Consider the following 27,975-nt stretch of genomic DNA (forward strand, 5'->3'; position numbering starts at 1 on the left):
GGATGTTACATTGATTGATAAGGTAGCATTGTACAAGTATCAATAGAAGAGATTGGCTTCAGTTTCCAAAACAAATCCCTTAGGTGGCCTCCGGCTGTGAACTGGCAACCGACAATCAGAATCAGGTTTATTATTACTGACATGTGTTGTGAAATTTGTTGTTTTTGTGGCAACAGTACAGTGCAGGTTGCTATAAGTTACAGAAATAAATAAATAGTGCAAAAGAGGAATAACGAAGTAGTGTTCATGGACCGTTCGGAAATCTGATGGTGGAGGGAAAGAAGCTGTTCCTAAAGTGTTGAGCATGGGTCCTCAGGGTCCTGTACCTCCTCCCCGATAGTAGTAACGTGAAGAGGGCATGTCTGGATGGTGAGGGTCCTTAATGATGGATGACGCTTTCTTGAGTCACCGCCTCTTGAAGACGTCCTCGATGGCGGGGGAGGGTTGTGCTCGTGATGGAGCTGACTGAGTCTACAACCCTCTGCAGCCTCTTTTGATCCTGTGCATTGGAGCCTCCATACCAGGCTGTGGTATCATTGGCCCTGGTTAACTAGTTCAATTCTCTCTATACGTTTTGTGCTAATTTTTTTTCCCCACATAAATTCCATAATTGAGAATTTTTATTCTGTATCCAAAATGTTTTGGTAGTAATTCCATCAGGGCAATTTTCCATTACCCGAACTGCCGTAACACGGGGTTACGATGTACTTGATGGTCAATGCATTCAGTGAACCGAAGGGCCTGTTTATGTGCTGTGTGACTCCATGAAGTTTTGACTCTTCCACAGTTGAATGTAATGAGATGTGTTTTCTTATCCTCAGTAGCGCCTGTTCAAAGGTTAAGCAGACCATTTACAGCAATGTGCAGCCCTCCAACTCCAATCTACTCTGGGACCCCGACTTCATGTTGGATTTCATTGAGAACCCATCTGCCCACAATGTCAACTACTCAATGCTGGGGAAGATCCTCAACGACAACGCAGCCAACCGCTACAGCTTTGTGTGCAACGCACTCATGAACGTATGCATGGGACATCAGGACACAGATAGGTAGAATCACCGAGCGCTGTTAAATCTTGTGAACACTGAGCTGAGTGGCATCACCAGGCAGCATATTCATCCACTCACCCTGACAAACTCTTTGTTGAAAGGCTTCCCAATCGGTGGATTGAAGATGCCCTTTATTTTGCATCCTACGTATGGAAAAATTTGGGTGATCCCTAACTGTTGATGTTCTTATTGTTATTGCAGAGAGTTACGGGGCAGTAAGATTAATTATGGGTTGTCCTTGCAAAGACATGTTGAGCCAAGTTGCTTCAGGCAGTTGTGCCAGAAGCCTCTGTGGTTGACTCGAATTCCCTCCACATCAAGAGCATCATTCCTCAGATAAGGAGACCATTTACTCCTGCAAAACCTTTGTGTGTGCAGTGTTTGTGTATGGATAGAGAGGCTGTTTCCATTTTGCTCACCCCAATCACCATCATTAATCAGCTACCTTGTGATAATGTGACTCTATAAAGTGTTTTTGAGGTTGACATTAATAACCAGTGATATAACACTGCAAAGGTAATAAGAGTTATTTCCATATTTTAAGGGAGAAATGCATTTCAGGTTGTCTCAATGAAAATATCTCCTCTGAATGACTCTAACGTCCTGTTTCTTTTTTTGCTGTTTTGCAGAATTAATGACATAGCTAATCTTTGTGCAGAGCTGACAGCATGCTGCACTGTACTCAGCTCTGAATGGCTTGGTGTTCTAAAGGCTCTTTGCTGCTCATCAAACCATGTCTGGGGATTCAATGATCTTCTCTGCAGCGTCGATGTAAGCTCACAATGTGTAATTTCTCTGCTTACCGCTGACGTTATAGAAATTATAGAATAGAATTGTTTCACTGCAGAAGGCAGCCCACGCCGACTCCTGGTTGAACAAAACTGTTGAATTCATTCAACTGGTCTCCCCCTTCAAACCCTTCCTTGTGTCCCTCCAATTCCATTTCGAAGGTGCTGATTAATTCAGTTTTCACCACCCTACAGGCAGTCAATTCCCAATCATAAACTCACATTCTTCATGGATCGTTTGCCCAAAACTTTGCACTCCTGGTTGAACCATCCAACTTCCTTCTTTTCCCTTTTTAAACCAGCTATTATCCTGTCCACCTCAATCAAATCTCCTCTTGACCTCCTTTGCTGTAGGGAGAATAAACTCAGTTTAGTCATACAACACGGAAATAATCCCTTCATCCCACTTGGTCCATGCCAACCACAAAACACCCATTTACACTAATCCTTCACTGATACCATTTTATTGCCCCCCTCTCCCCCCATGGTTCCACCACTCACCGACACACTCCAGACAGATTGGAGTGGCCAATTAACCTTACAATCTGCAAATCTTTGGCATGTGTGAGGAACACAGAGCACCCAAGAGAAACTCACGCCATCACAGGAAGAAGAGGTAAACTCCCCACAGACTGACAGCAGGTCAGAATTGAATCTGGGTCACTGGATCAATGAGGTAGCAGCTCTACTAGCTATGCCACTGTGCTGCAGTACTTTAAGATTACAGCTGCAATCCCAATTCCCCAAGACCATCCTATTAAGTCTTTCCTGTACCCTCTCTAGAACCTTCACATCCTTCCTAAAGTTAGTACATCCATTCTAATGTGACCAGTTTTACCATAAGTTTCCTGCCCTTGCTAATACTTGGCAGGTGAGTTGAGTCACCCTCAGTCAAAAACTCTGTATCCTGCTCATAATTCAATCCTCCCCCATTGAGGCATCATTTTAAAAAAGAAAAAAAAATGACTTCTATTAAAATAGAATTAATTCTATTGCAAAGACATATTGGGCCAAGTTGCTTCAGGCAATTGTGGCGGAAGCTTCTGTGGTTGACTCGAATTCCCTCCACAGCAAGGATGTCAATCCTCAGATAAGGAGACCATTTACACCCACAAAGTAATACTCTTACTCAGGAAGTCAGATGCCAAACTCTCTTCCATTCACTGAAAACAAGAGTTTAACATTGGGCGGGTGGAAGGGTGGAGGGAAGGGGCAAAGCAGCTTAATTCCAAATTTTGTCTATAAGTTCCAGCAAATGACAGGCATTGTGCCATTTAGCAAGTGATCTGTGACAAATGGAACATTTCCAAGAAAAGATTCACAAAATCAAGCTTTCACTTGTGCTTATTTCCAAATTTTAACCTCTTAAATAGATAAAACCTCAACTTGATTGCTTTCTGCACTATTGTATAACTCCACGGACATAAAGAGGATTTATTAGAAAGCTGCAATGTGTACTGTGCCCTTTATAAATCATACTGTGTATCAAGTTACCCAATGTTAAATGAATGCTATGTTTGACATTGTTTTTTTCTTTTTTTTAAAGTAAGGTGTAAACTTTTAATACAAGAAATTAGGAACAGGAGTGGGCAGTCCTGTCCCATCATTCAATAATTTCATGACTGATCTGCACCAGTTCCCCGTAGTCCTCAATTACCCAAACTTTCAAAAATGTATCTACTTCCCTTTAACTACCCTCAATGATCTAACCTCCACAACCCTTTGTGGTAGGGAATTCCGGAGATTCTCCACCCTCTGTGAGAAGTTGTTCCTATGCACCTCAGGTTCAAATGACCAACCCCAAATCTTGTAGCTATGACTCTGGGCCCTATTTAGAGCTGTACAGCATGGAAAAAGGCTCTTAAGCCCATACTTGTCCATGCCGACTAAGATGTGTATTTAAGCTAGTCCCATTTCCCAGCACTTGGCCCATATCCCTCTAAACTTTTCTCCATATACTCCTTAAATGTGCAGTATCTGATGTACCTGCCTCAACCACCTCCTCTGACAGCTGGTTCCAGATATCTGCCACCCACTGTGTAAAAAAAAAAGTTGCTCCTCAGGTTCTTATTAAATCTTTCACCTCTGAAAGTAGAAATTCCATGAGGCAATATAGTGCGGGTTGATGGCCAGGTATTTTAGAACATAGAACAGTACAGCACCATACAGGCCGTTTGGCCCACAACGTTGTGCCGACCTTTAAACCTTGCCTAAGACTATCTAACCCCCTCCTCCCACATATCCCCCTATTTTAAATTCCTCGAATCGTCAAGGCATAGTAGACTATGGACCAAGTGCTGGTAAATGGGATTAACAGTGATAGTTGGCATAGACATGATGGGCCGAAGGGCCTGTTTCTGCACTGTATGGCATAATAATTTCTGCATATCTCTGACTGCTGTTTACTTTAATTTCTTCAAAGGTCAGCGACCTATCATTCCACGATTCCTTGGCTACGTTCATTGCCATTCTAATCGCTCGCCAGTGTTTCTCATTGGAGGATGTGGTGCAACATGTGGCACTTCCCTCGCTTCTGGCGGCTGGTGAGTGTGTCTTATTTCAGGCTCAATCCAATAATGCCACATGCTCAGCAAGGACAGTGATGGAGGGCTTGGATAAGTCTTGAGTGCAGCAAAGTTGACTTGGCTAAGATTTGCCGAATAAAACTCCTATTCGACCCCAAAGCTAGGATAAGAATTCCTATGATTCCTAAGATGAAGGGCCTCGACCCAAAGCGTCAACTGTCTATTTCCGCCACAGATGCTGCCTGACCTGTAGAGTTCCTTAGCTCCAAATTCCAGCATCTGCAGTCTCCTGTGTCTCCAGAAGAATTCTTCCAATGCTTATTGTGTTTGGTGTTCCTTCAGCCCCATTCTCTTTCCTCATCTATCTTCTGGTCCTGCTAAAACATCTGCAGGCAGGGTCAGTCTCCATACCTGTGTCAGTGATGTCAAACTTACCTCCCCCTTCATGGCGTGGTATATTTTCATTCATTCACACGAGGCTGGCATTGCTGCTAAGCCCAACATATATTGCTCATTTCTAATTGCACTTAGACAAGGTGGACATCTCAGATACCAATTGAAAGCCAACCACATTGTTGGATGTCTGATCCAGGGTGGGTAGGGGTGATATATTTTCCTTTCCCAAAAGGAGTTGGTGAAACAGATGCACTTCCTTTTAGATACTCCCTGGGCGGGCTGAGGTCAATAAAACTCCTTGATATGCAAAGGGATCTTGGGGTCCAAGTCCATAGCTCCCTGAAAGTGGTTGTGCAAGTCGATGGGATGGTAAAGAAGAAGTATGGCATGCCTGCCTTTATTAGTCGAGGCACTGGGTTCAAGAGTCAGGAAGTTGTATTGCAGCTTTATAAAACTCTGGTTAGGCCGCATCTGGATTATTGCATTCAATTCTGGTCGCCTCATTATCGGAAGGATGTGGAAGCTTTGGAGAGGGTGCAGAAGAGGTTTACCAGGATGCTGCCTGGATTAGAGGCCATGTGCTATAAGGAGAGGTTAGGCAAACCAGGATTGTTTTCTCTGGAGTAGTGGAGGCTGAAACGGAGACCTGATAGAGTTTATAAAATTATGAGGGGCGTAGATAGAGTAAACAGCCGGTATCTTTTTCCCAGGGTTGAAATGTCTAATACTAGAGGACATGCATTTAATTTGAGAGGGGGTAAGTTCAAAGGAGATGTGTATGGCAAGTTTTTTAACACAGAGAGTGGTGGGTGCCTGGAATGGGCTGCCTGGGGTGGTGGTGGAGGCAGATATGATAGAGGTGTTTAAGAGGCTCTTAGATGGGTACATGAATGTGTAGAAAATGGAGGGATATGGACCATGTGCAGGCAGAAGGGTTTAGGTGTCATTAGCTTAATTAGTTCAGCACAACATTGTGGGCCGAAGAGCTTGTCCTTGTGCTGTACTGTTCTACGTTCCTTGACCACTGTATCAGAGGAACCCATTAACTCCAGTAACACACACAAAGCGCTGGAGGAACTCAGCAGATCAGGCAGCATCTATGGAGGGAAATGAACAGTTGACATTTCAGGTTCCATTCTATCGTGAGCTCATTGCATTCAGTCTCTGCCAACTTCCACCTTCCAACGTCCCTACCCCGGCCTGAACCTCGCCCACCACCAGAATCGATCATTGTAATCCTCTCAGCTACCCTCCCATTCCCCACTCTCTGTTAACTTCAGTTGATGAAATCCACTGCTGCCTGTGGCCTAATCCATCGTATTTGAGTCACTGACAGTGCCCCAAATGGTGAAATCCTCGGCTGCCTGTGTCCTAACTCATACCACAGCCATCACTCTCGTTGTGACCTACATCAGCTGCTGGTGCCGCAGTGCTTGGCATTTAATGTTTAAATCCCTATGTAGTTTAAGTGCTGGTTAATCTCTGTACACTCCACCAATTTTGCATCAAGTCAACGTTAACTTTTCCATTCCTCTTGAGATCTACTAGCAGTCTGCCCTCAAACCTCCTTGTTCCACAAGGCAGTGCCTTCTCAATCATGAGCCCATTCTCTTGAATTCCTGCTCCATCCTTTAAGCCTTTCTTCAACCAAGCTCACCACCTCCTCCTCCCCCTCATCTTCCCTTCTTGAACATGGACTCCCTTTATCTATAATTGTTCGAGCATTCTGTAAAACATGCGATTTTGTTAGTAACAGCAAATACTTGGAAATACTTTTGTGATGTTCTGTGCCTAGCAACAAGAGAAATTCCCGTATGAATATCTTAAACTGAGAAATATTTCCTACTGCATCGAGACAACATTCCTAGTTACCACACCGAATGCTCGAACAAAGCTGCTAATGTTGTGACTGTTGTAAATCATTGAATGCAGCCTCGAAGGAGCTGTCTCAAATCCATCCAAGATTCTTTCATACAGGATTGCAGAGCTGAGTCTTATTGCATCATTGATTTAGCCTTGGTATAAATCCAATCCCTAAAGCAAATGTTCTACATTTCCAAATCAGGATGGTGTGTGACTTGAGGGAGAATCTGCAGTTATGCCCAAGGGTTTGTAGCTGGTAGAGGAGGTTCCCAATATCTCTCAGAACTGAAAGATTACTCTTGATACTCACAATTACAGAAAATAATCCAGATTGTTCCCTATTCACAGTGTGTGAAACTTAAATAGGTCGTGGAAGCATGATTGAGGATAATGGTTGGATGCTATAGTCAGGGACCTATAAGAACCATGGCAATTGAATTGCTCGTGCTTTCCTGTGTTTGTGTATTAACTTAAGATCAGTTGCACCAAGTCATGGGTGTTGTTGTGAAGAGATTGAAAGAGTCCCTGAGAAACTACTGCAAATGGCAATCAGATCACAGTGCTGAACTCCCAATAAGGAATAGTGCAATGAGAGAAAGTGAAAAGTTTGGAAATGGGACTCTGTAAAGGGATCCTTTCGGGAAATTTATGTCATGGTCTCTGCTTTTGCAACTTATCAAAACCTTCCCACACCTTACTCCAGTTGTATTCTTGGGTGCCTGCAAGTGACTTAGATCAGAAAGAACAGCTGGAGTTTATGTAACAGCCTTAATTTGGCTCTGAAAGCACCTTGAGGCTTTGTGGCCAATGAATGGCTTTGAAATCACTGACTGTCATGTGTGTGAAAGGGAAGTCTACAGCAAGGAGTTATTGAGGGAGGAATGTTGAGAGAATTACCTTCTCTTCGATATATTACTGGACTAGCTGCCATGATCGGGACCATTGATCCAGAGACAAGATTGTGAGTCCCACCATGACAACTGGCGAATTTAAATTCTGATAAACAAATCTGGAATTTAAAACGAGCCTGGCGTGGCAATGATAAAATTAGCAGATTATTATTAAAAAAAGGTAATTTATGCTTTCTCGGTGAAGAAATGTGCCATCCTTCCCTGACCTGGTTTAAATGTCACTCCCGATGTGTTTGACTCTTAACTACCCTCCCAGTTCAGGGGCAGTGGGGAATGGACAAAAATCACAGGCATTGCCAGTGACGTTCACAATAAATGAAAAGATATAAAGCCAACTTGAAATATTGGAAGAGGCATATCAAGCCCCTGTTTAATTTCCTATTCAAAGTATGACATTTCCAACAAGCCATGCTCTCTTAGTGCTGTACTGGAGGTCAGCTCCACAATCCATGAGTACCTGCATCAGAGTCAACCTCTGAGCAAACCTTTCACTTTATTGGTCAAAGTGGAGAGAAGATAAAGACATTTTAAGAGAAGTTTGAATCTATTTAAAATGCTACCGACATTGGTGGGTGTTGATGCTATTTTGACACTTACAGAGTTTTGAAGTCCATCCAAGGTGTGAAACTTGCAGGAATATTTGTCCACCTTTTGGATGTTTTTAGAAAATTGTTTTTTGTTTTTTTAGTGTTAAAAGCAGACTGTTTCCAATTGGAGTATTTATAACCTGAAAGTCTGTTTCCTGCAGCATGCGGTGATCCGGATGCTGAACCAGGCGCCAGGATGACATGCAGACTTTTGCTGCATTTGTTTAGAACGCCACAAGTGAGCCCTTTTCCTCAGGCTAATGGTAAGTTTCCAGCTAGCATCCCTGTTCCCCTTTTCGAGTTTTGTTATGAGGAAAACACTGTCTGTATTGACCTATTGACCAAGTTACAGCTGAATAGTCTCCAGAAGTAAATGACGTGTGTGACCCTCCACTTGGCAGTGATGTGTGAGCATCTGCATTTATTGAACGTTTTTCATTGATCTGAAAACTTTAAAAAGAACACAGCGAACATTGTAACCTGAATTTGTGTTCGCCACCTTTGGAAGAATTGGAGAGGGAGCAGGCAAACAAAGAAATTTCCTTCATACATGGTTAGTTTTTAACTCTCTGCCCTCATATTCCAATAAGAGAATAGAAGGTGATTACTCCTTGTTTAGTATTAATTAATGGAGCGTTTGATGAATCTGGGTCTGCACTCGATGGAGTTCAGAAGGATGAGGGGGGATCTTTTTGAAACCTACCAGATACTGAAAGGCCTGGATAGAGTGGACGTGGAGAGGATGTTTCCATTAGCATGGGAGTCTAGGATCTGAGGGCACAGCCTCAGAATAAAGGGACATCTCTTTAAAACTGAGATGAGGAGGAATTTCTTCAGCCGGAGGGTGGTGAATCTGTGGAATTCATTGCCACAGACGGTCATGAAAGCAGAAATTGATAGGTTATTGATTGATAAAAGGGTTAAGGGTTACGGGAAGAAGGCAGGAGAATGGGGTTGTAAAATAATCATCCATGATCAAATGGCGCAGCAGACTCGATGGGCCGAATGTCCTAATACCATTCCTATATCTTAGAGTCTTATGGTCTAATGAGATGTGGGCAGCACTAGCAAGGCCAACACTTTAATGCCCATCCCTAATTACCCTTGAGAAGTTGGTGGTCAGCTGCAACATGAGCCACTACACCAGTTCTGGAGAGGGTGCTGCCAAAGTGCTGTAGGAAAGGGTGTCCTAGGATCTCAATCCAGTAATGAAAAACGAGATACTTCCAGATGAAGGAACACCTTTATAGGCAACCATGTAAGGGATGCATAAAAGTAGTTTGAGCTGATTTAACTTTGCGTTGGTTTGGTGCAGGGAGAATCATTCACAAGCACAGTTATGATTAGGAATTCATCTCGTAGATGAAGGATTGACGTGAAGGCAGGTTTTACGAGTCCATGTCATGGTATAGCATTTGGCTGGAATTGGCATTTTGCTGTCTTGACAGTACACTTAAAAACTAATATATATTGTCGTGGTCATTTAGTGAATCTTGCACAACAAATTTCTCCTAAAATTGTCTGTATGTGGAGCGAAATGTGATAACAATTATTTTCCTCACAACTTGACCCCGCACCTGACCCTTGCCTGTTGATGCAATATCTACCTCAGTCACTCACAGGATGACATTATTCCCCAAGTGCCACTTCTTTTAGAACAATTTTAAGGCCTTCTGTTAAGGATAAATCAGGCCATAGATCTTCATAACAGATTTCCAGCAAAACTGGGAAGAATATAGTGTGTGAGCGAAACATCTGGGAGGTATTGGGGAAGGCACCATGCTCCACAGAACCCTTTACACCTTGAATGTTCCAGCTTTAAGCCTCCATTTATAAAATTACAAATTGTCAAACACATTCTGTACAGATTGCAAATCCCAGGAAAGTCCAGGATTTTCAGTACTGCTCCTGAATTGACACAGCATCCTGGCTTTTAATCCAGTCTCATAATGTAACTTAATATGGGCTTGTGTTTCAGTCCAGTGGTACGTTCACCAAATAGGTGATCCTTCTGTTAGATCATCTCTCCTGTACATTGCCAAACCCCTCTCCTCTTTATTAATGTCATACTCACCGAAGCACTGAGTTTTCCTCTGCTATTTCTTCCTAGCTCCAATTCCCATACTTACTGTTCTATGTATTGCCACTGCTCCATTGGTAACCCGTTGAATTCTTGACCAATCACACCCGATATCATGGACACCTGACATCACAGTGTTTGCTCCTGCAACCAGGTTCTTAAGGCTATCTCCATGATTATTTATGTGATTGTCACTGTTGCAATCATTGAATGGGAAGAATCTTGATGCTACTTCATAGCTGTCTTTAATCATAGATTCATAGAACAGTGCAGCACAATACAGTCCCTTCGGCCTACAATGTTGTGCCGACCCTTAAACCTCACCTAAGACCATTTGACCCCTTCCTCCCACATATCCCTCTATTTTAAATTCCTCCGTATGCTTATCTAGCAATTTCTTGAATTTGACCAATGTACCTGCCTCCACCACTACCCCAGGCAGCGCATTCCATACCTGATCATGTGTTTTCATAGAATGCAGAAGGTGACCATTCAGCCTGTCGTACCCGTATCAGCTCTTTGAAAGAGCAATCCTATTGCTGCCATTGCACTACCCCACACGACTACAAGCATTTCCCTTTCGCGTCCACATCCAACTGATCCACTCCCTGTATCCAGAGAACATGATTCACTCAGCAACATCTCCTGTCTTTTCTGGGAAAGGAAGTTGAAAATAGCGCTTGTGGTTTTCATCCTGGTTTTAGAAACAAGTATCTTACTCGTTGCTCCTTCAATTATGCTGATTTATAGCAGCCCAGCGAACCTTTAGAATACAGGTTCTAGAGCCCCACATTACAGCTGTTTGGTTAACGGAAATGCACCCTTATAGAATTCAATAATCACTGCCCAAATATTCGAGGTGCAGAATAAAATTTGCTCTCACGGAATTTATATGGTGGAAGATAATTAATAAATCAACACAAAGTTTCTTTTTCAAATCGTGTTTCTTGATGCATGCATAGGTAACGCAGCTTTGTAATGTGGAAATTCGCAGTATGGATTGTTTTCTAGCAATGCAAACCTCCCCGTGTAACGCGAGGGCCACCTGTACAGCGATACTTTGATGTTACTTTAATATAGCTGCAATTCTGTCAGTAAAACCGTGTGTTCTGTAGGTAAATCCGCTCCTGGAATCCGCTCATCCTGTGACCGGCACCTCTTAGCCGCAGCACACAACAGTATAGAAGTGGGGGCCGTGTTTGCTGTTCTGAAAGCAATCCTGATGTTGGGTAAGACCTTTTCATTGGAAGAACCTTATCAGTTTGAAGAAATTTGAAAAAGTGCAAAAAAAAAAGTTCCAGTCAAATAAAACTAATTTCCTTGCCAGCAAACTCGGTGATGTCACCTTGTCGAGCTGCCGCCAAGCAGCTTCAACGACACGAGTTCAAGCCTGACCTCTAGCGCTGTCTGTATGGCCTTTGCCTGTTCCCATGGGTTTTCTCCAGCTGCTCCCATGTCCAAAAAGTATGTGGGTTAGTAGGGTGACTGGCTGCTGTAACTTGTCCCGAGAGTGTAGGTGAGTGTTAGAACCGGGGGAGTTGGTGGGAAAGTGGAGAGAATGTAATGGGATTGGTGTAAAAATTGGTGCTTGATGATCAGTGTGGACTCAGTGGACCAAAGAGCCTGATTCCACGATGTATCTCTCTATGACTCTAATTTAGAACATAGAACAGTAGAGCACAGTACAGGCCCTTCGGCCCACAATGTTGTGCCGACCCATATAAACCTACTCCATGATCAATCTAACCCTTCCCTTCCTACACAACCCATAACCCTCCATCTTTGTTACATCCATGTGCCTATCGAAGAGTCTCTTAAATGTCCCTTTTGTATCTGCCTCTACCGCCACCCCCGGCAGTGTGTTCCAGGCACCCACCACTCTCTGTGTTTAAAAAAAATCTACCTCTGACATCTCCCCTAAGCTTTCCTCCTCTGACCTTAAATTTAGTGAAAAGCATGGAACTGAGACAGGCAATTCAGGTACTAAACCTGGCCTTCCGACTTCATGGGTTAGCTGTTAATACATTGCAAAAGGCCTTGGCCTGAAGGAGTAAAAGAATAATCCATTCTTTTTCCAGGTCACTGTCCCCACTGTGCTGGAATGTTGCATGGTTGAATTTTGCAATCAATGAATTAAATCCAGAGTTTCACTCAAGGTGTAACATTTTGCCAATAGACATTAACTCCCCATGTGGGCTTGTTTGCATGAGGTTCCAGAGACCTTGCTGGCTCTGAGGAACTTATTGGTTAAAATGCCTAAAGGTGCAATGTGTGATCTTCAGTGCACATGACTATGTTGTGTTCCTGTCCAGGGGACGCTGAATTAGGCAGTAATAATGCCAACTCTTCCAACACTGATGACTTCGGTGTGACCAGCCTTCTGGCTCCCATCAGTATCCACGATGATATCACCGACGATGAGATTCTGAGTTCTGCCAAAAACTCCAAATCAATCAGGCGCACCGTTTCCATAGAAACGGCCAACCTGAGTGAGTACGCCAGGTTTGTGCTCAGGACCATCTGTCAACAGGTAAGAATAAACATTGATATAAAAAAGAGATGTTATTGTGTAAGTCGAAGCAGAACGTATTGGAAATAACAGGTCTGATATCAATTTACTGCACTGCAATGGTAAGGCTCTTAGCAGTGTGAAGGAATAGAGGGATCTTGGGGTCCACGTCCTTAGATCCCTCAAGTTTGCCACACAGGTCGATAGGGTCGTTAAGAAGGCATACGGTGTGTTGGCCTTCATTAGTCGGGGTATTGAGTTCAAGAGCCACGAGGTAATGTTGCAGCTCTATGGAACTTTGGTTAGACCACACTTGGAGTATTGCGTTCAGTTCTGGTCGTCTCATTATAGGAAGGATGTGGAAGCTTTCGACAGGGTGCAGAGGAGATTTACCAGGATGCTGCCTGGATTGCAGAGCATGTCTTATGAGGATAGGTTGAGTGAGTTAGGGCTTTTCTCTTTGGAGAGGAGGAGGTTAAGAGGTGACTTGATAGAGGTGTACAAGATGATAAGAGGAGGCATTGATCAAGTGGACAGTCAGAGACTTTTTTCCAGGTCTAAAATGACTAACACAAGGCATAATTTTAAGGTGATTGGAGGAAGGTAGAATGGGGATGTCAGAGGTAAGTTTTTTTTTACACAGAGAGTGGTGGGTGCATGGAACACACTGCCAGCAGAGGTTGTGAGGGCAGATACATCAGGGACATTTAAGAGACTCTTAGTCACGTGAATGAGAGAAAAATGGAGGGCTCCGTGGGAGGGAAGGGTTAGATAGATCTTAGAGCAGGGTAAAATGTCGGCACAACATTGTGGGCCAAAGGGCCTGTACTGTGCTGTAACTGTATGTTCTAACTGTAGAGAGAGAAGTGGAGTTAATATTTCTGGTCGATGACCTTTTGTGAGAATAGTGAAAGATGCAAAGAAAGAGGGGAGGAATGAATAAAAAAAGAAAAATTAGTGATGGGATGGAAGACGGGAAAGATGAAATGACAAAAGTGCAAAAGGAAAGGGAGTGGTAACGGGATATGTAAAGACAAAAGAGGCTGGTCTGGAGAAAGTGGCAGTGGGAGAAGCTAAATGATTAGATGACAGTGACAAAATGCTGGAAATTTGGAATTAGAGTCCTGAAATTGCTGATAATCTAAAATGATAAATTCAACATGTTCTTCTGTGGGCTGTATGTGCCTTCAGGGAATTTGAAGAATTCTTCCTCGAGCATGCCTTGGGTTCATTGGAATAGTGTAGGAGGCTGAGGTCAGAATCAGAGTGAGATGAAAAATTAATATGACAGGTGGCTGGAAACTCCAGGCGATCACCCAATATGAAGACCACATTTAAGGGCAATGAATGCAATGCACTTAATTGGAAATCCAGATAATTGGTTTATTATTGTCACATGTACCGAGATACTGTGAAAAGCTTTAGTTTGCTCGCCATCCAGACAGATCATTCCGTACATAAGTACATTGAGATAGTACAAAAGGGAAAAAAAATGCAAAATATAGTGCTATAGCTACAGAGAAAGTACAGTGCCGGTAGACATCTAAAGTGCAAGGGCCATGATGAGGTAGGTTGAGAGATCAAGAGTTCGTCTTTATTGTATTAGAGGTCCTGAGGAGAGTGTTGTGAGAAAGGTTCTTTTGGTATCTTAAAGATAAAGGTCTGGACACACAGCCTTTGTAATTTAAAAATGGTTTATTAACAAAGACAAACGCGGGGACAGAATGAATGGGAACAGGTGCACGCTCACACACTCTCAAGCAGGAGCACGAATGTGGAGGGAAATCGCGACAGAGGGTGAGGTACACACACACACACACACACACACACACACACACACACACACACACACACACACACACACACACTCATACACAATAACTGGGTACAAATGATCAAGGAATAAACAGTACAATGTTTGGACACCCTGATTCTGGACAAACATTGGCTCTTTGGTCTCGGGAGTCCTTAACTAACTGCCCTGAAGTAGTGCACAGCTTACCTTAACATCCTCGGAGACAGAAAAAGAGATAGAAAAACAAACATGCAGCACTTTTATGCTGCTGGGGGGCTGGGTAGCCCAGCAAGGACAAAGGTGTTTACCTAGTGGGGTGGAGCCAAACCTTGATTGACAGTGGTGTCGCTTTTGGCCATGTGCTCAATGATGTCATCTCAGCCAGAGGGGTCAGTGTTGTCACAGTCACATGACAGCCATGACCTTTTACACTACAAAGAGTGTTTGGGGAAAATCAAAAAATCAGCCTCTTTTATCTTTACGTATCCCGTTACCACTCCCTTTCCTTTTGCATTTTTGTCATTTCATCCTTCCCGTTTTCCATCCCGTCACTAATTTTTCTTTTTTTGTTCATTTCTCCCCGCCCCTCTCTCTTTGCATCTTCCACTTTTCTCAAGAAAGGTCATCGAAATCTTTAAAAGAAAAACAGAAAATGCTGGAAATCCTCAGCAGGGCAGGCCACATCTGTAGGTGTTTGGGGTTTTGGCGGGAGAGAGGAGCTAACATGACAGTTGTGGCAAGTGGTGCAGTTGCATGAGAAGAGTAGTGGGTATTGGTGGAGATGGAAAAGTGAACAAGAGCATCCCAGAGAGGATGGCTCCTTTAAATGTTCAGAGGGCTGGTGAAGATGTGGCTGCTGTTGGAAGTGTCACACCAATGTTCATGGTGCCACACATGTTGAATATAAGGCTGGTGAGACAAAAAGAAGGAATACTCACCACAACCAGAGTGAGCAGAGCTTATCCACGTCATTGGTAACAGCAGAGACAAATTGCCCCTGTAAAATACCGTACCAGATGTGAGCTAGTTATTGGCATTTATCCAGTGCATATTCCGCCAACACTTTGTCATCAGCTCTGTCAAAGGTGTTGTGTGAGGCCAATGTGTTTATATTTGAAGCTTGAGTATTTTTATAGAGTTATAGCCGTGGGCAATAAAATATCTTGCTGGACCCTGTACCAACCCTTCTTAAACAAGGCAGAAAGCTAGACCTGAGCGGGTGTTTTCTGCACCCTTCCTATACATCCTCCCAAGTAGGAGATATGCAAGACTTCCCCAACACATTGCTCCACAGTTTGGACTTGCAGTTTAACTTGATTCAGTAGGCTGCACTTGCCGGCCTGTTTTTAACCAGGCTGGAGACTGAATTAGTTTATATTCCCATTCCTGTCTTCCCGCAGACTCCATAGCCTAGTATCTTTCCCACCAAGATCTTAGCAATGTTTCCTGATTCATTTATGGAAAATCCTTGCAAGGATAAATAGTTCCTAAATTAAAATAAAATGTCTTGAATTCCTTCTCCTCATAAGGACTCCATTTGGTTTCAAATTCTTGTAGATAACCAGCCATATAAATTACAGGCTTAACTTTATGAGTATATGGTTTTTCCTTTTTGCTTGAAGTTATTTTACTGTAGGGACATGAATCCTCCTGCTTATTTCTATGCTGCACAATAAGCATTGATATGTCACACAACCGCTTGCGGTTGCTCTACCATTGATCACACCACTTCCCTGTCCATTCCCCTTGTCCATACCAGCCAGCAGATGATTGTTATCCCCGACCTATTGAGATAAGAAGTTCCAAAGGTCTTAAAAGCTCCACCCATAAAAGATTTCATTCACTATAACCAAACCCCCAAGTATTAGAGGTTGTACCTTTCAGCATGTACCCTGTCAATCTCTCTCAGAATCTTATATTTCAGTGCCATCACTACTCATTCTTCATAACTCCAGTGTACATTGGACTATTTTTGCTATTCTACTCAAAGGAAAACCCTCTCATCCTAGGAATCAATCTAGTAAATCCATGCTGCACCGCCTCCAAGACTGGCATTTCCTTCTTTGAACATGGTGCATAAGTTCTACAGGAATGTTTCGTTCTTGTATTCTATCCCCCCTGCAATAAGAGCCAAAATTCCATTTGCCGCACTTGAGTACTTGCTGGACCTGTGTATTGTCTCTCAGGTGTCTCTGCACCAACATTTTTTATTTTACCATCAAAAAAATTTCTGATCTTTTCTTTCTTCCAAAATATAAGCCACGTTATACTCCATTTGCCAGTTTCTTGGCCAGTTTTGTAACCAAACTCTATCCTTTGCAGACTCTTGGCATTCTCTTCACTTCACACTCCCTCACCCCCTTCCACAGAAATGGATTATCTAGTTCAGCAACTTCAGACAACCAGCATTTCCAGCAGATTTTAACATCTCATTTTGGACTTCCTCTTTTACTTTCTCCTCCGTTCACATCCACCCCATGCTTACTCTGTATCTTAAAAGATGCTTATCTGAAATTTCCCAGTTCCGATGCAAGATTATCTGCCAAAGACATTAACACCATATCTATCCTTTCAAGTGCTGACTGACCTGCTGAGTTTTTCCTCTGTTTCTTTGTCAGGTGGAAATTTAAATTCCAACTTTATATCTCCACAGCTGTTGAATTTAAAGAGTTTAATGTCACAATGATGAATAATAAATACTTGAACAGTGTTAAATATTCTTCTGTAGGGCAGAACTATCTAAAGTGGAGGACCATTTGACCATCTCATTGGACAATATCAATGGAAAATCACCCCTTTGTAGGTTGTAAGGGTTTTCTGTTGACACTTGATGAACTGTGCGTCAATCTTCAATATTGGAGATGGTACCCCGATAAACTGAAGTTTGTAAAATAATGATGGTAGAATCAGAGAAAGAGCAACGGATTTATTTGCCTTTGTTGGAATGTAGGAAAAGGATTTATGGAAAGACTTTGGAATGAAAACTGGAAAAATGTGCCAAAACTGGAAATACTGTTGTTGAATGGAAATGTGTAATTAGTAATTGGTTTATTATTGTCACATGTACCAAGATACAGTGAAAAGCTTTGTTTTGCATGCCATCCAGACAGATCATTCCAAGCATAAGTACATTGAGGTAGTACAAAAGGAATAGCAATAACAGAGTGCAGAATATAGTGTTACAGTCACAAATGTAATGCCTGAGGAAAGTTTACTGCTCTGCACGAATGATCAGTTTGCTTTTCAGGATTTTTGGGATTGTTTTCTGGGGCAGAGGTGGACTTTGTTATAGTGGTGGTGGAGACTATGTGGTGGGTGAAGTTGGCCATGGATTAAAACAGGATGGAGATGGTGATTGCCTGTGTAATGGAGCTAGTGAGGTAGGTCAACCATGGCATGAGACCTTTTGGCAGGTGTGATAGATCCAGGATTGACTATGAAATGGATCCATCAGGAGGGGATTGTCCATGCCTTAGCTCAACAATTAAAGTGGCCTTAACGGATGTGAAGCTGATCTCGTGACTGGAGGCAATCATAGACCAGAATTCAGTTGTGGAATGAATAAAATAACAATTTTTCATAAATGCAGGCTTTACTATGTTTATAACAAGATGTGCAATATACTGACTAATTATTGGTGGGACTTAAATTATTCAAATGTTGCTGATATGATCATATCTGTAGCTACTAGCTTATGAGGCAGGAAAATGAAGAGAGCCAGTACAGTTTCCATTCCCCTCCCCGGCTATGCCCTCTGAAGCTCTGTGACACCTGTCCTGTATCTGCTTTGTTGCCTGTCCCCTTCTTTCAAAGTTTATCCCCAAGTCAGCTTGTGTTTCTCTCTCTCATCTGTTGAATGTCATCATCTGCTGTAAAATGATCAGGGATGTCCATGTGTGCATGAGACGTGGTGGAAATGTAAGTTAGCAGTGCAAGACTAAAAGCTTGTGCCAAAAGCTACAAGGCAGGGTTTTCATTGACAGGGTTGCAGCTGGACCTTACTGGACTCGGCCTAAGGCAACTGAAACAATCTAGATTATTTGAACACCATCGAATGTCTTTGCCAAAATGTCTTTATCCAGTAATAAATAATTTCTGACAGCATGTCCTCTCAGGGCTGCACAGTGGCACAGCTGGTAGAGCTGCTTCCTCACAGCTCTAACATCCCGGGTTCAATCCTGACCTCTGCTGCTGTCTGTATGGAGTTGGCACATTCTCCCTGTGACCCTGTGGGTATCCTTTTGGCCCTGTGGTTTCACAGAATGGTACAGCACAGGAACAAGCCCTTCGGCCGATAGTGTTGTGCCGAACTAATTAAACTAGTAATTAAATGCCTAACTAAACTAATCCCTTCTGCCTACACATGGTCCATATTCTTCCGTTCTCTGCCCATTCATGTGCCTATCTAAGATCCTCTTAAATGCCATCACATTTGCCACGACCACCATCCCTGTCAGCGCATTCCAGGCACCCACCACTCTCTGTGTAAAATAAACTTGCTCCTCACATCTCCTTTGAACTTTCCCCCTCTTGCCTTAAATGCATGCCCTCTAGTATCAACCCTGGGAAAAAGATACCAGCTGTCAACTCAATCTATGCCTCTCTTAATCTTATAGACCTCTATCAGTTCTCCCCTCAGCCTCTGCAGCTCCAGAGAAAACAACCCAAGTTTGTCCAACCTCTCCTTATAGCACATGCCCTCTAATCCAGGCAGCATCCTGGTCAACCTCTTCTGCACCCTCGCCAAAGCCTCCAAATCCTTCCTATAATGGGGCATCCAGATTTCAATACAATACTCCAGATGTGGCCTAACTAGAGTTTTATAAAGCTGCAGCATAACTTCCCGACTTTTGAACTCAGTGCCTCAACTAATAAAGGCAAACGTGCCATATGCCTTCTTTACCACATTTTCAACCTGTGCAGCCACTTTCAGGGAGCTATGGACTTGGACCCCAAGGTCTATTTGTACTTCAACACTGCACCCCACAGACATGTAGGTTGGTAGGTTAATTGTCCACTGTAAGTTGCCTCTATTGTGTAGGTGGGATGGTAGATCCCGGGGGAGTTGATGAGAATGTGGAGAGAATAGGTTACAGGAAAAAAAAATAAGTGGGGGAATGGGGTTGCGCTGTGAGCTGGCATAGATCTGATGGGAAGAATGGCCTTCGTCCACGTTGTAATGAAATATGAATGCACAATAATTAAATAGTTGAGCATGATCCCTTTTACCAGAGTATCTATTACCACTTATCTGTGGGAGCAATATGGCAACACGGCCTCCCAGAGGAAGAAAACCACATACAACCCTTTTTAACAAATATGTCTTGTTTGTTGATATGATGTGTCACTCAGTCATGTTCTTCTTTACCATGCGTTGGCTTTGGGTCTCAAAATGTTCAGCTTTTCACATTCCACTTGGCAGGAATGGGTGGGAGAACATTGCTTGAAGGAGCCGGAGAGACTGTGCACGGATAAGGATCTAATATTAGACCCAGTTCTCTCCAACAAACAAGCACGGCAACTTCTACAGCTTATCTGTTATCCACATGGCCTTAAGGAATGTGTGGAAGGAGACAATCCTCAGCGGCAGCACATCAAGCACATTCTCCAGGTATTCAGAGCAAAGATAAAGCAAGTTTTCTATATTGGTCCAGAAGGATTCAATCATATTCATTAATCGAGTTGTTCGGCTAAATGTTATAAGGTACAGTTTATTTAGCATTTGCAGTTTTGACGTTTTGTTTTGGCTGTGTTAAGGTGATCATCATCAGGATGAAGAACTCATTTTTGGCAGTTTGAGGTTGACTGTTAGACTCTATTTCAACTTGTGCACAGAGTTCATTGTCACTGCAAAGGCACTGTCGGTACAGGGTTGAGGCATCGTGAAGTTGTCCAGTTTGAAATCAGTTGAGAAGTGGCCAGTAATAGCATGCCCTTCTCCTTTTATTCTCCATTCCAATAAAGGTCAACATTTTGTGAGATTACTTAATGACCTGCTGCACCATTTGTGTTTCCTGTAGTGGAACCCCTAAATCCCGTTGTACTGCTCCATTTTAAATAATGATTTGCTTTTGCACTCTTCAAAGTGAAAAACTTTACATTTTCCCCACATTCTGGCCTACTCACTTAACCTATCCCTGTCCCTTTTGGAACCCCTTTCTGTCCTCACAACTTGCCAAACCACCAATTTTAGTAACACCAGCAAATCTGGCTACAGGACGCTCAGTCTCTTCATTCCAAGTAATCCATGTAGATTATGAATAGTTGATGCCTCAGCACTGATCCGTGTTGCTCTCCACAATGCATTGATTACCAATCCAAAAATGACCCATCTACTGTATCTCAATTCCCTACTTTCTGTGAGTTAGCCACTTCCCTACCCATTCCCGACCCTGTAGATTTGTTTCTCCTGTAAGCTTTTATGTAGTACCTTATCAAATGCCTTCTGGAAATCTAACTATGCTATATCTACTGGTATTTCATTTATCCACCTTGTTTGTCATATATTTTACCCAATCATTAGTCTACAGTTCAGTAACGTAACCACTAATCTGAACCCATGTGTAACACCGAAGTCCGTTATTGAGAAAGGTGTTTTTTTTTATTAATCACAAGGTAATCTTATAGATTTCTGTATTTTTCCTTCCATTATTTGAGAATGTATGATTGGGACGGTCAACTAAAATAAAGAACTGAGAATGTGATCCAAGGAATTAATTTTTTGTTTGATTATTTAGAGCTTGGACCAGTGGATCCTGAGACAATCATGGTTGGAGCTGCAGTTGATGATCAAACAATGCATGAAAGAGCCTGTGAGTTGAAAGCACAGGCTGTGCTATTTTAATATTCATTTACATTCAGACCACAATGAATTTTGAATCAACAAATCATAATGTTGCTGATTGAGGTCCTTCGGAATTTGAGAAGGTAAAGTGCTGAGAGGAATTCCAGGCAAATGGACACAAAATCACTCATTCATAGGGAGATAAACATAAAACACTGTGGATGCTGGAAATCAGAAGGGGAGAGAAAATCAGAGTCACCCATTCGTTTATTAATAAGCATGCAATAGTTTGTGGAACTGTGGAACTATCCTATATGAAGCAGCAGACGTAATTAGTAATTTCAGATTTTTGAAATTTGAAGTTACTAATGTGTGAGTCTAGTGTTGGGATGGGAGTACAACAAGCAGCTGATATTTTGGCAACAATTAAGAACTAGCAACCAATGAAAAATTTCCACCTCTTTTGCCACGTTTATGAAGAATGTGTATCGATAAGGAAGATAAAGTCTTCTGCCACATATTGCACGGAAGAAGCTTTTGTTTAAATGTTGGAGTGGGAAGAATATGCTAACCATTCTAAAATGTGGGATGCAATTTCAAAAACATGGGAATAATATTAGCTGATAATACCAATTAAAAATATTTGAAGTCTTGTTCCAAAACATCCTTGTGATGAAATAATGGAAAGGTGGAATATATAGGTGGTCAATTGGAAGGGAAATGGAATAGATGCCATAATCAGCCAAACCATCCCAAATTAGTCATTGGATTTTAACAATGGCTTTTGGATTTGCAGTACTAAGCCCATTTAATTGAGCTAACAACTTAAATGTGTTGATGCAGAGGTGAATCATCAGCTCTTGAAGACATTGAATCTTGTTTGTAAGCTGCAGGTTTGAACGCAACTTGCACTTTTCAGTAATTCCCATTTTTGTTAGGGTCCAGCTTCGGTTGCTGAAATGAACTCATTGTTGGAAAATATCGCCAAGGCCACTATTGAGGTCTTCCAGCAGTCAGCTGAGCTGAACTGTGGTGTTGCTTCTGCTGGAGTTGAGCTGTTCAATGAGGCCAACAACGGAAACAATAACCCAAGGCAGAATGGCAAAAAGACATTTCTAAGGTAAAGCAAGGTTTACTCTATATTTCTAGATACATGGAATGGGGATGATAAATGGGTAGTAAAGAGTTTCAAACATCTGATGGTCGTTATTGTGGTGGTGGACTGGCATAGCCCATCCTAATATAGTCATCCTAATAATGGGTTTAAGCTTTGACTCCAGTAGATATTGGAAAATGGATCGAATTGTCTAAGGAGTTGGCTATAAAATGGAAGGTTGTTGTTGACCACTCCCCATGTTCCCACAGCCCTCTACTATTTTCCAGCTCGCACATACAACAGCCATTGTAGACTTGGTGAACCCATGCTTAACCATGTATTTGAGCTCTGATGAGGCTGGAGTTGGGCTCTCAACACTGTATGAGAGAGATGTGGGAAGACAAGGCAGACACCATGTGAAGTATCCAATTTTGGAGAGTGTGTTATGCAGATCCTGTCTTTTGTAATCATTTCTCCTCCTCTCCCTTCCACCATTCCACCTTCCACGGAGGTTATTTCTTATTTTGAAGTACAATTCTACAGACATCAGTCAGAATCCAGTAATGCAGGGATCAGTAAGTCAGGTAGTCTGATTGTCAGCAATGTTGCAGTTAAACACTATCCTGTTCTCTGTTGGTATCCATATGCGTATTTTCCAACAGAATAAGTATGAAGAGGAAAGAAGTCACTATAATTTTTGATCATCTATTCCTCAGGGAACCCTGGGGCAAGTTCTAGAGCCCCAGCTGCTGGGTTGGGTGAGATTGAGATCAGCAAGTCTGGCATAGAGTGGGACCTCTTGGCAGAATCTTCTGGCTGAGATTTAATTATCTGTGAGGAGGTCAGAGATGAATTTTCCAGAGCGCTTTTTCTCTGACCTCCTAAGTGATTGTAGGACTATGCGGGGAGGGAAGAGCGTGTGAGGAAGCACTTAGTCATTCTGGTGCGGTGGAGTGTAGGTGATCTGTATGGCTCAGACGTGTCATTAACAACTGAACCACATGGGACACAAGAAACAGCAGATGCTGGAATCTGGAGCAAAAAACACTGCTGGAGGAACAGCGGGTCAGGCAACATCTGTGGAGGGGGAATGGACAGTTGATGTTCTGGGTCAAGATGCTTCTTCAGGGCAGTGCAGATGAAGGGTTTTGACACAGAACGTCTAATATTCATTTCCCTCTGCAGACACTGCCTGACCCACCGAGTTCTCCAGAAGTTTGTTCTTTGAACCACATGAGACCTCAAAACAAATTGTTCATTCCTGCCATTAATGGCCATCTATTTTAAATACTCCAGTAGTCCTGTTACAAGGCTGTTGTCAGCATTTTGTGGAGTACTGACAACTGATCATTTCTCTTGGCTATTCCCCACTGCACTTCAGGAGAAAAGCTAAGGCAATTTTCTCCATCTATGCAGATGTTGATCTAGGAACCTGCTCGTTCATCTAAAGCTCTGATTCACAAGCCATGCTCACACGGTCTGTAGGATGTTGATCTAGCTGAATATCTGCCTAGAATAGCTAGGTAACCACGAAAATGTGCTGATAATATGACAATGTCCATGGGAATATTATCTCTTTCTGAGTCGTTCTTACAAGGCCAGATGTAAACACTACAGGTGTTATTAGCAAAGATTTAGTTGTGAATGAGCTCCAACATACAGTTTCATGTGCTTGTCAATAGTTTGCAGTAAATTGTTGTAGAATCCCTGTTTAGCAGGACATTGAACATAGCTTTGATGTTGATTAGTTAGGTTTATTGTCATGTGCACAAGTACGGTGAGGTACAGGTACAGTGAAAAGCCTGCTTGCAGCAGCATTACAGGCACACAGGTGCAGGATATAAATTATACAAGACAGTGAAGAGAGAGAAAATAGACTGTGCAAAAACAAGACACAGTCAGAGACAAGTCCATGGTGGTGCAAGAGGTGGTCCGTAATGTTCCGTTGCTGAAGTAGGGTTGGGATTGTGCCGGTTAGTTCAGGAACCTGATGGTTGTAAGTAAGTAGCTGTTCCTAAACTTGGTGGTGTGGGACTTTACAGAGCTGGTTGCTTTTCTGGTTTCAAAAATATGATGACTTCGAGGTGGTTGTGTTGTGAGGTGAACAGAGAATTGATAATTAAGATCAATAGCTAAAAATGAAAAGTCGGATTAAGAATAATAAGAAACGGGTGAAAGACACACTGATGCTGGAGGAACTCAGCAGGCCAATGTATAGGAGGGAAAAGCAGAGCAGTGATAGGTGGACAAAAGAGGGGAGGTGGGGTGGGCACAAGGTGGTGATAGGTAGATGCAGGTAAGAGATAGTGATAGGCAGGTGCAGGGGAGGAGGGGAGAGCAGATCCACTGGGGGATGGGTCAAAGGTAAGGAGGAAAAAACGAGTAGAAAAAAGAGAGAGAGGCTAGGAAAGGGAAGAAAAGAAGGGGCATGGTGGGGGGAGGTGTGGGGATTAGTTAAAGTGGGAGAATTCAATGTTCCTGCCGTTAGGCTGCAACATTCCATGATGGAAAATGAGGTGCTGTTCCTCCAGTTTGTGCTTGGAATTCTCCTGGCAGTGGAGGAGGACAGGAACTGAGTAGGCTTGGGGCTAATTCAATCTTGGTCTCCACTCCACTTTCTTACCCAGTCCCTGCATCCCTTGATTCCCTTCGGGTCCAAATCCTTTTGGTCTCAGTCCTGAGTGCACTTATTAGCAGAATATTCACAGCTTCCTGGGTGGAGACTTCCAAGGGTTCACAAGAAGGAATTTTGGCTCATTTCAGTTGCAAACACATTACCTGCTTTTTGCTAAGATCCCATCCCCTGGTCCTTGAGGCTTTCAGAATTGGTCACCCCACATTCTTAAACTGCGCAGAGTATAGGTCAATAACCAATCACTCAGAGGACAAGCACACATCCCAGGAAGCAATCTAGTGAACCTTGGGGCAGAGACTAAATGCCCAGTGTTTTTACATTGAGAACTAACATCTTCTCTCTCTACAGATGCTAACAGGTGTGTTGTGAATTTGCGGAATGTTTGAGTTTATATTTCAGTTTTAAAACATTTACAGCCTTTTTTATTCAGCACCCCACCCCCTGCTCTTTAAACTTTAGTGGTTTCTAAAGTTATTTATAAATGGGATAAGGGCATCACTGAGATTATTAATTGCCCTTCACCAATCCGGTGAAGATGGTGTGAGCCAGTGCTTGAACTGCTGCAGTCCATGTGGTGAAGGTACTCACAGTGTCTCTCAGTTCTGACTCGGCTGAGTGACTTGCTGGGCCATTTCAGTGGGCAGTTGAGAGCCAACCATGTTGCACTGAGCTTGGAGTCACACATAGGCCAGAGCAGCTCAGAACAGCAGATTTCTTGCCTCTAAAGGGCATTAGTAAATCAAATGTAGTATGACCACTACTTGCTAAACCATATATGTTTACAGCACAACCGGAGGTTCTTTGGTCATTCTGACCATGATGGACAAGAAAGAGCTATTGACACTGCAGGGTGTAGATGAATTTTAAATTTTGAGTGATTTATGAATAGGTTTGGCAATTGAAAAAGAGGGTTAATCTGAAAGTGCTCTGATGGCTATTTGATGAGTTTCTTTGTGTGTGTGCCTGTGTGTGTGTGTGCGTGCTTGTGTGTGTGCCTGTGTCCATCTGTGTGCGTGTGTGTGTGTATGTGTGTGTCTGTGTGTGTGGCTTGCATTCAGCTGCTCAGAAAGAAAAGGAGTTTGGCTTGTCGCCCCGCTGATTGCGAAACTGCCCACATCCGTTCAGGGTCGAGTGCTAAAGGCAGCTGGAGAAGAGCTCGAGATGGGTCAACACTTGGGGTCGTCGTCTAAAAAGGAAAGAGATAGACAGAAGCAGAAAAGGTAAGAGGAGATATCAAGACAAGCTATTCAGAAAAGAGCTAATGTCCATAGGTAAAATATTCCCATCATAAAGCAAAATATTTGTAATAAAACTGTTCATTAAATAACAACAAAGTATGAAAATTCTAAATTTGATTCCTTGATCTCAGTTAGCATTTCTCAAATAGGGCAGTTGAGGTTAGAACTTTGTCTTAGGTAAATTGGTTTATTATTGTCACATGTACCAACTTTGTTTTGCGTGCCATCCATACAGATCATTTCATTACAACAGTGCATTGAGGTAGTACAAGGGAAAACAATAACAGAATAAAGTGTTACAGTTACAGAGAAAGTGCAGCACAGGAAGACGATAAGGTGCAAGGCCATGACGAGGCAGATTGTGAGGTCAAGAGTCCATCTTTAACGTACAAGAGGTCTGTCCACTAGTTTTATAACAGTGGATCTGGGCGAATCTGATGCCCATCTCAGGAATTCCCCCCACTCACCTTTGATTTGCCATTTTTTCTCTTTACTTAGCTCTTTACTTACAATCTCCAATAAAGTTGACCCCCTATCTGATAACAGAGATTGTCATATGAGCCTGTCTGCATAATTAGGTAAGAACAAATTACTCACATGAGGACTGATTTCATAGAACGGTTCAGGCACAGGAACAGGCCCTTCGGCCCACCATGTATTTGCTGACCATGTTGACAAATGAAACTTTAATCTATCTGCCCGCACATCCCTCCTTTCCCTGCATGTTCATGTATCTGTCTATAAAGCTTTTAAACACCACTGTTGTATCTGCCTCCACCACCACCCCTGGCAGCCCATTCCAGGCACCCACCACTCTCTGTAAGAAAAAAAACTTGCCCTGCACGTCTAAAAAGGAAAGAGATAGACAGAAGCAGTAAAGGTAAGAGGAGATATCAAGACAAGCTATTCAGAAAAGAGCTAATGTCCATAGGTAAAATATTCCCCCTCTCACCTTAACTGCATGTCCTCTAGTGTTTGAAATTTCTTCCCTGGGAAAAAAGGATTCTGACTGTCTACTATATCTGTAACTTTCATAATTTTAGAAACTTCTATCAGGTCTTCCTTCCTTAACGGACATTAGTAAAGGGTTTCTATGACAACCCAATGGTTTAATGGGTCACCATTGCAGACACAGGGTGGATTTACTTAATCAATTGAATTTAAATTCTCTGATTCAAGCCCATGCCTTTAGGTCATGATCCGGATCTCTGGATCACCATTGTAATTTAAGCCTCAAGAAACCATGCCCCTAAATGACAGTAGCCAGCTCATGAATAGCTTTAATTTCACAGTGATTAAAAGAAGTAGCAAAAACAAAAAGCAGAACTCTAAAACTATTTTCCAAAAGAAACGATTTTGACTCAAGAATTGACGTGGTGCTGATTCAGGTATCAAAATAAAGGAAATGACTTGTGGTACAGGAAATTATGCCAACAGTGTCCAAGCAGTCTGTGTTGTAATCTGCAGCCCAGAGCTATTTCTGGAGGTGAATTCAAGTAGTCTGGTCGAGTTATTTAAAACTTAGATGCATGCCCTGTCCACGAGATGCTGTAGTTATCACTGTCTCTTCACATCCAAGCAGCATTCCATGATAGTTACTCGATATTCCGAGCCAAATTAGAATTTCCTCCTTTGATAATTCAGTGGGGAAGAATTTGTCATTTGTCACCAGCTTCTTATGCACAAGAGGATATCTTGTACAACACAGGTAGAGAGCGT

The 27,975-nt window shown here is 42.6% G+C and overlaps 1 protein-coding gene across 1 annotated transcript in view; it reads left to right on the plus strand.

Moving 5' to 3' along the window:
- The window catches only part of LOC127571939 (mediator of RNA polymerase II transcription subunit 12-like protein), a 499,625-nt gene that overhangs the window by 364,600 nt on the left and 107,050 nt on the right, over positions 1–27,975 (plus strand). The window contains exons 22-31 of the mRNA XM_052018705.1: positions 822–1,049; positions 1,679–1,820; positions 4,260–4,380; positions 8,281–8,382; positions 11,315–11,428; positions 12,512–12,729; positions 19,926–20,114; positions 21,241–21,315; positions 22,226–22,407; positions 26,077–26,238. Of these exons, the coding sequence (XP_051874665.1) occupies positions 822–1,049; positions 1,679–1,820; positions 4,260–4,380; positions 8,281–8,382; positions 11,315–11,428; positions 12,512–12,729; positions 19,926–20,114; positions 21,241–21,315; positions 22,226–22,407; positions 26,077–26,238 (1,533 nt within the window). The remainder of the gene's footprint in view (positions 1–821; positions 1,050–1,678; positions 1,821–4,259; positions 4,381–8,280; positions 8,383–11,314; positions 11,429–12,511; positions 12,730–19,925; positions 20,115–21,240; positions 21,316–22,225; positions 22,408–26,076; positions 26,239–27,975) is intronic.

This window comes from Pristis pectinata, chromosome 6 (genome assembly GCF_009764475.1).
Source record: "Pristis pectinata isolate sPriPec2 chromosome 6, sPriPec2.1.pri, whole genome shotgun sequence".
Classification (NCBI taxonomy): Eukaryota; Metazoa; Chordata; class Chondrichthyes; order Rhinopristiformes; family Pristidae; genus Pristis; species Pristis pectinata.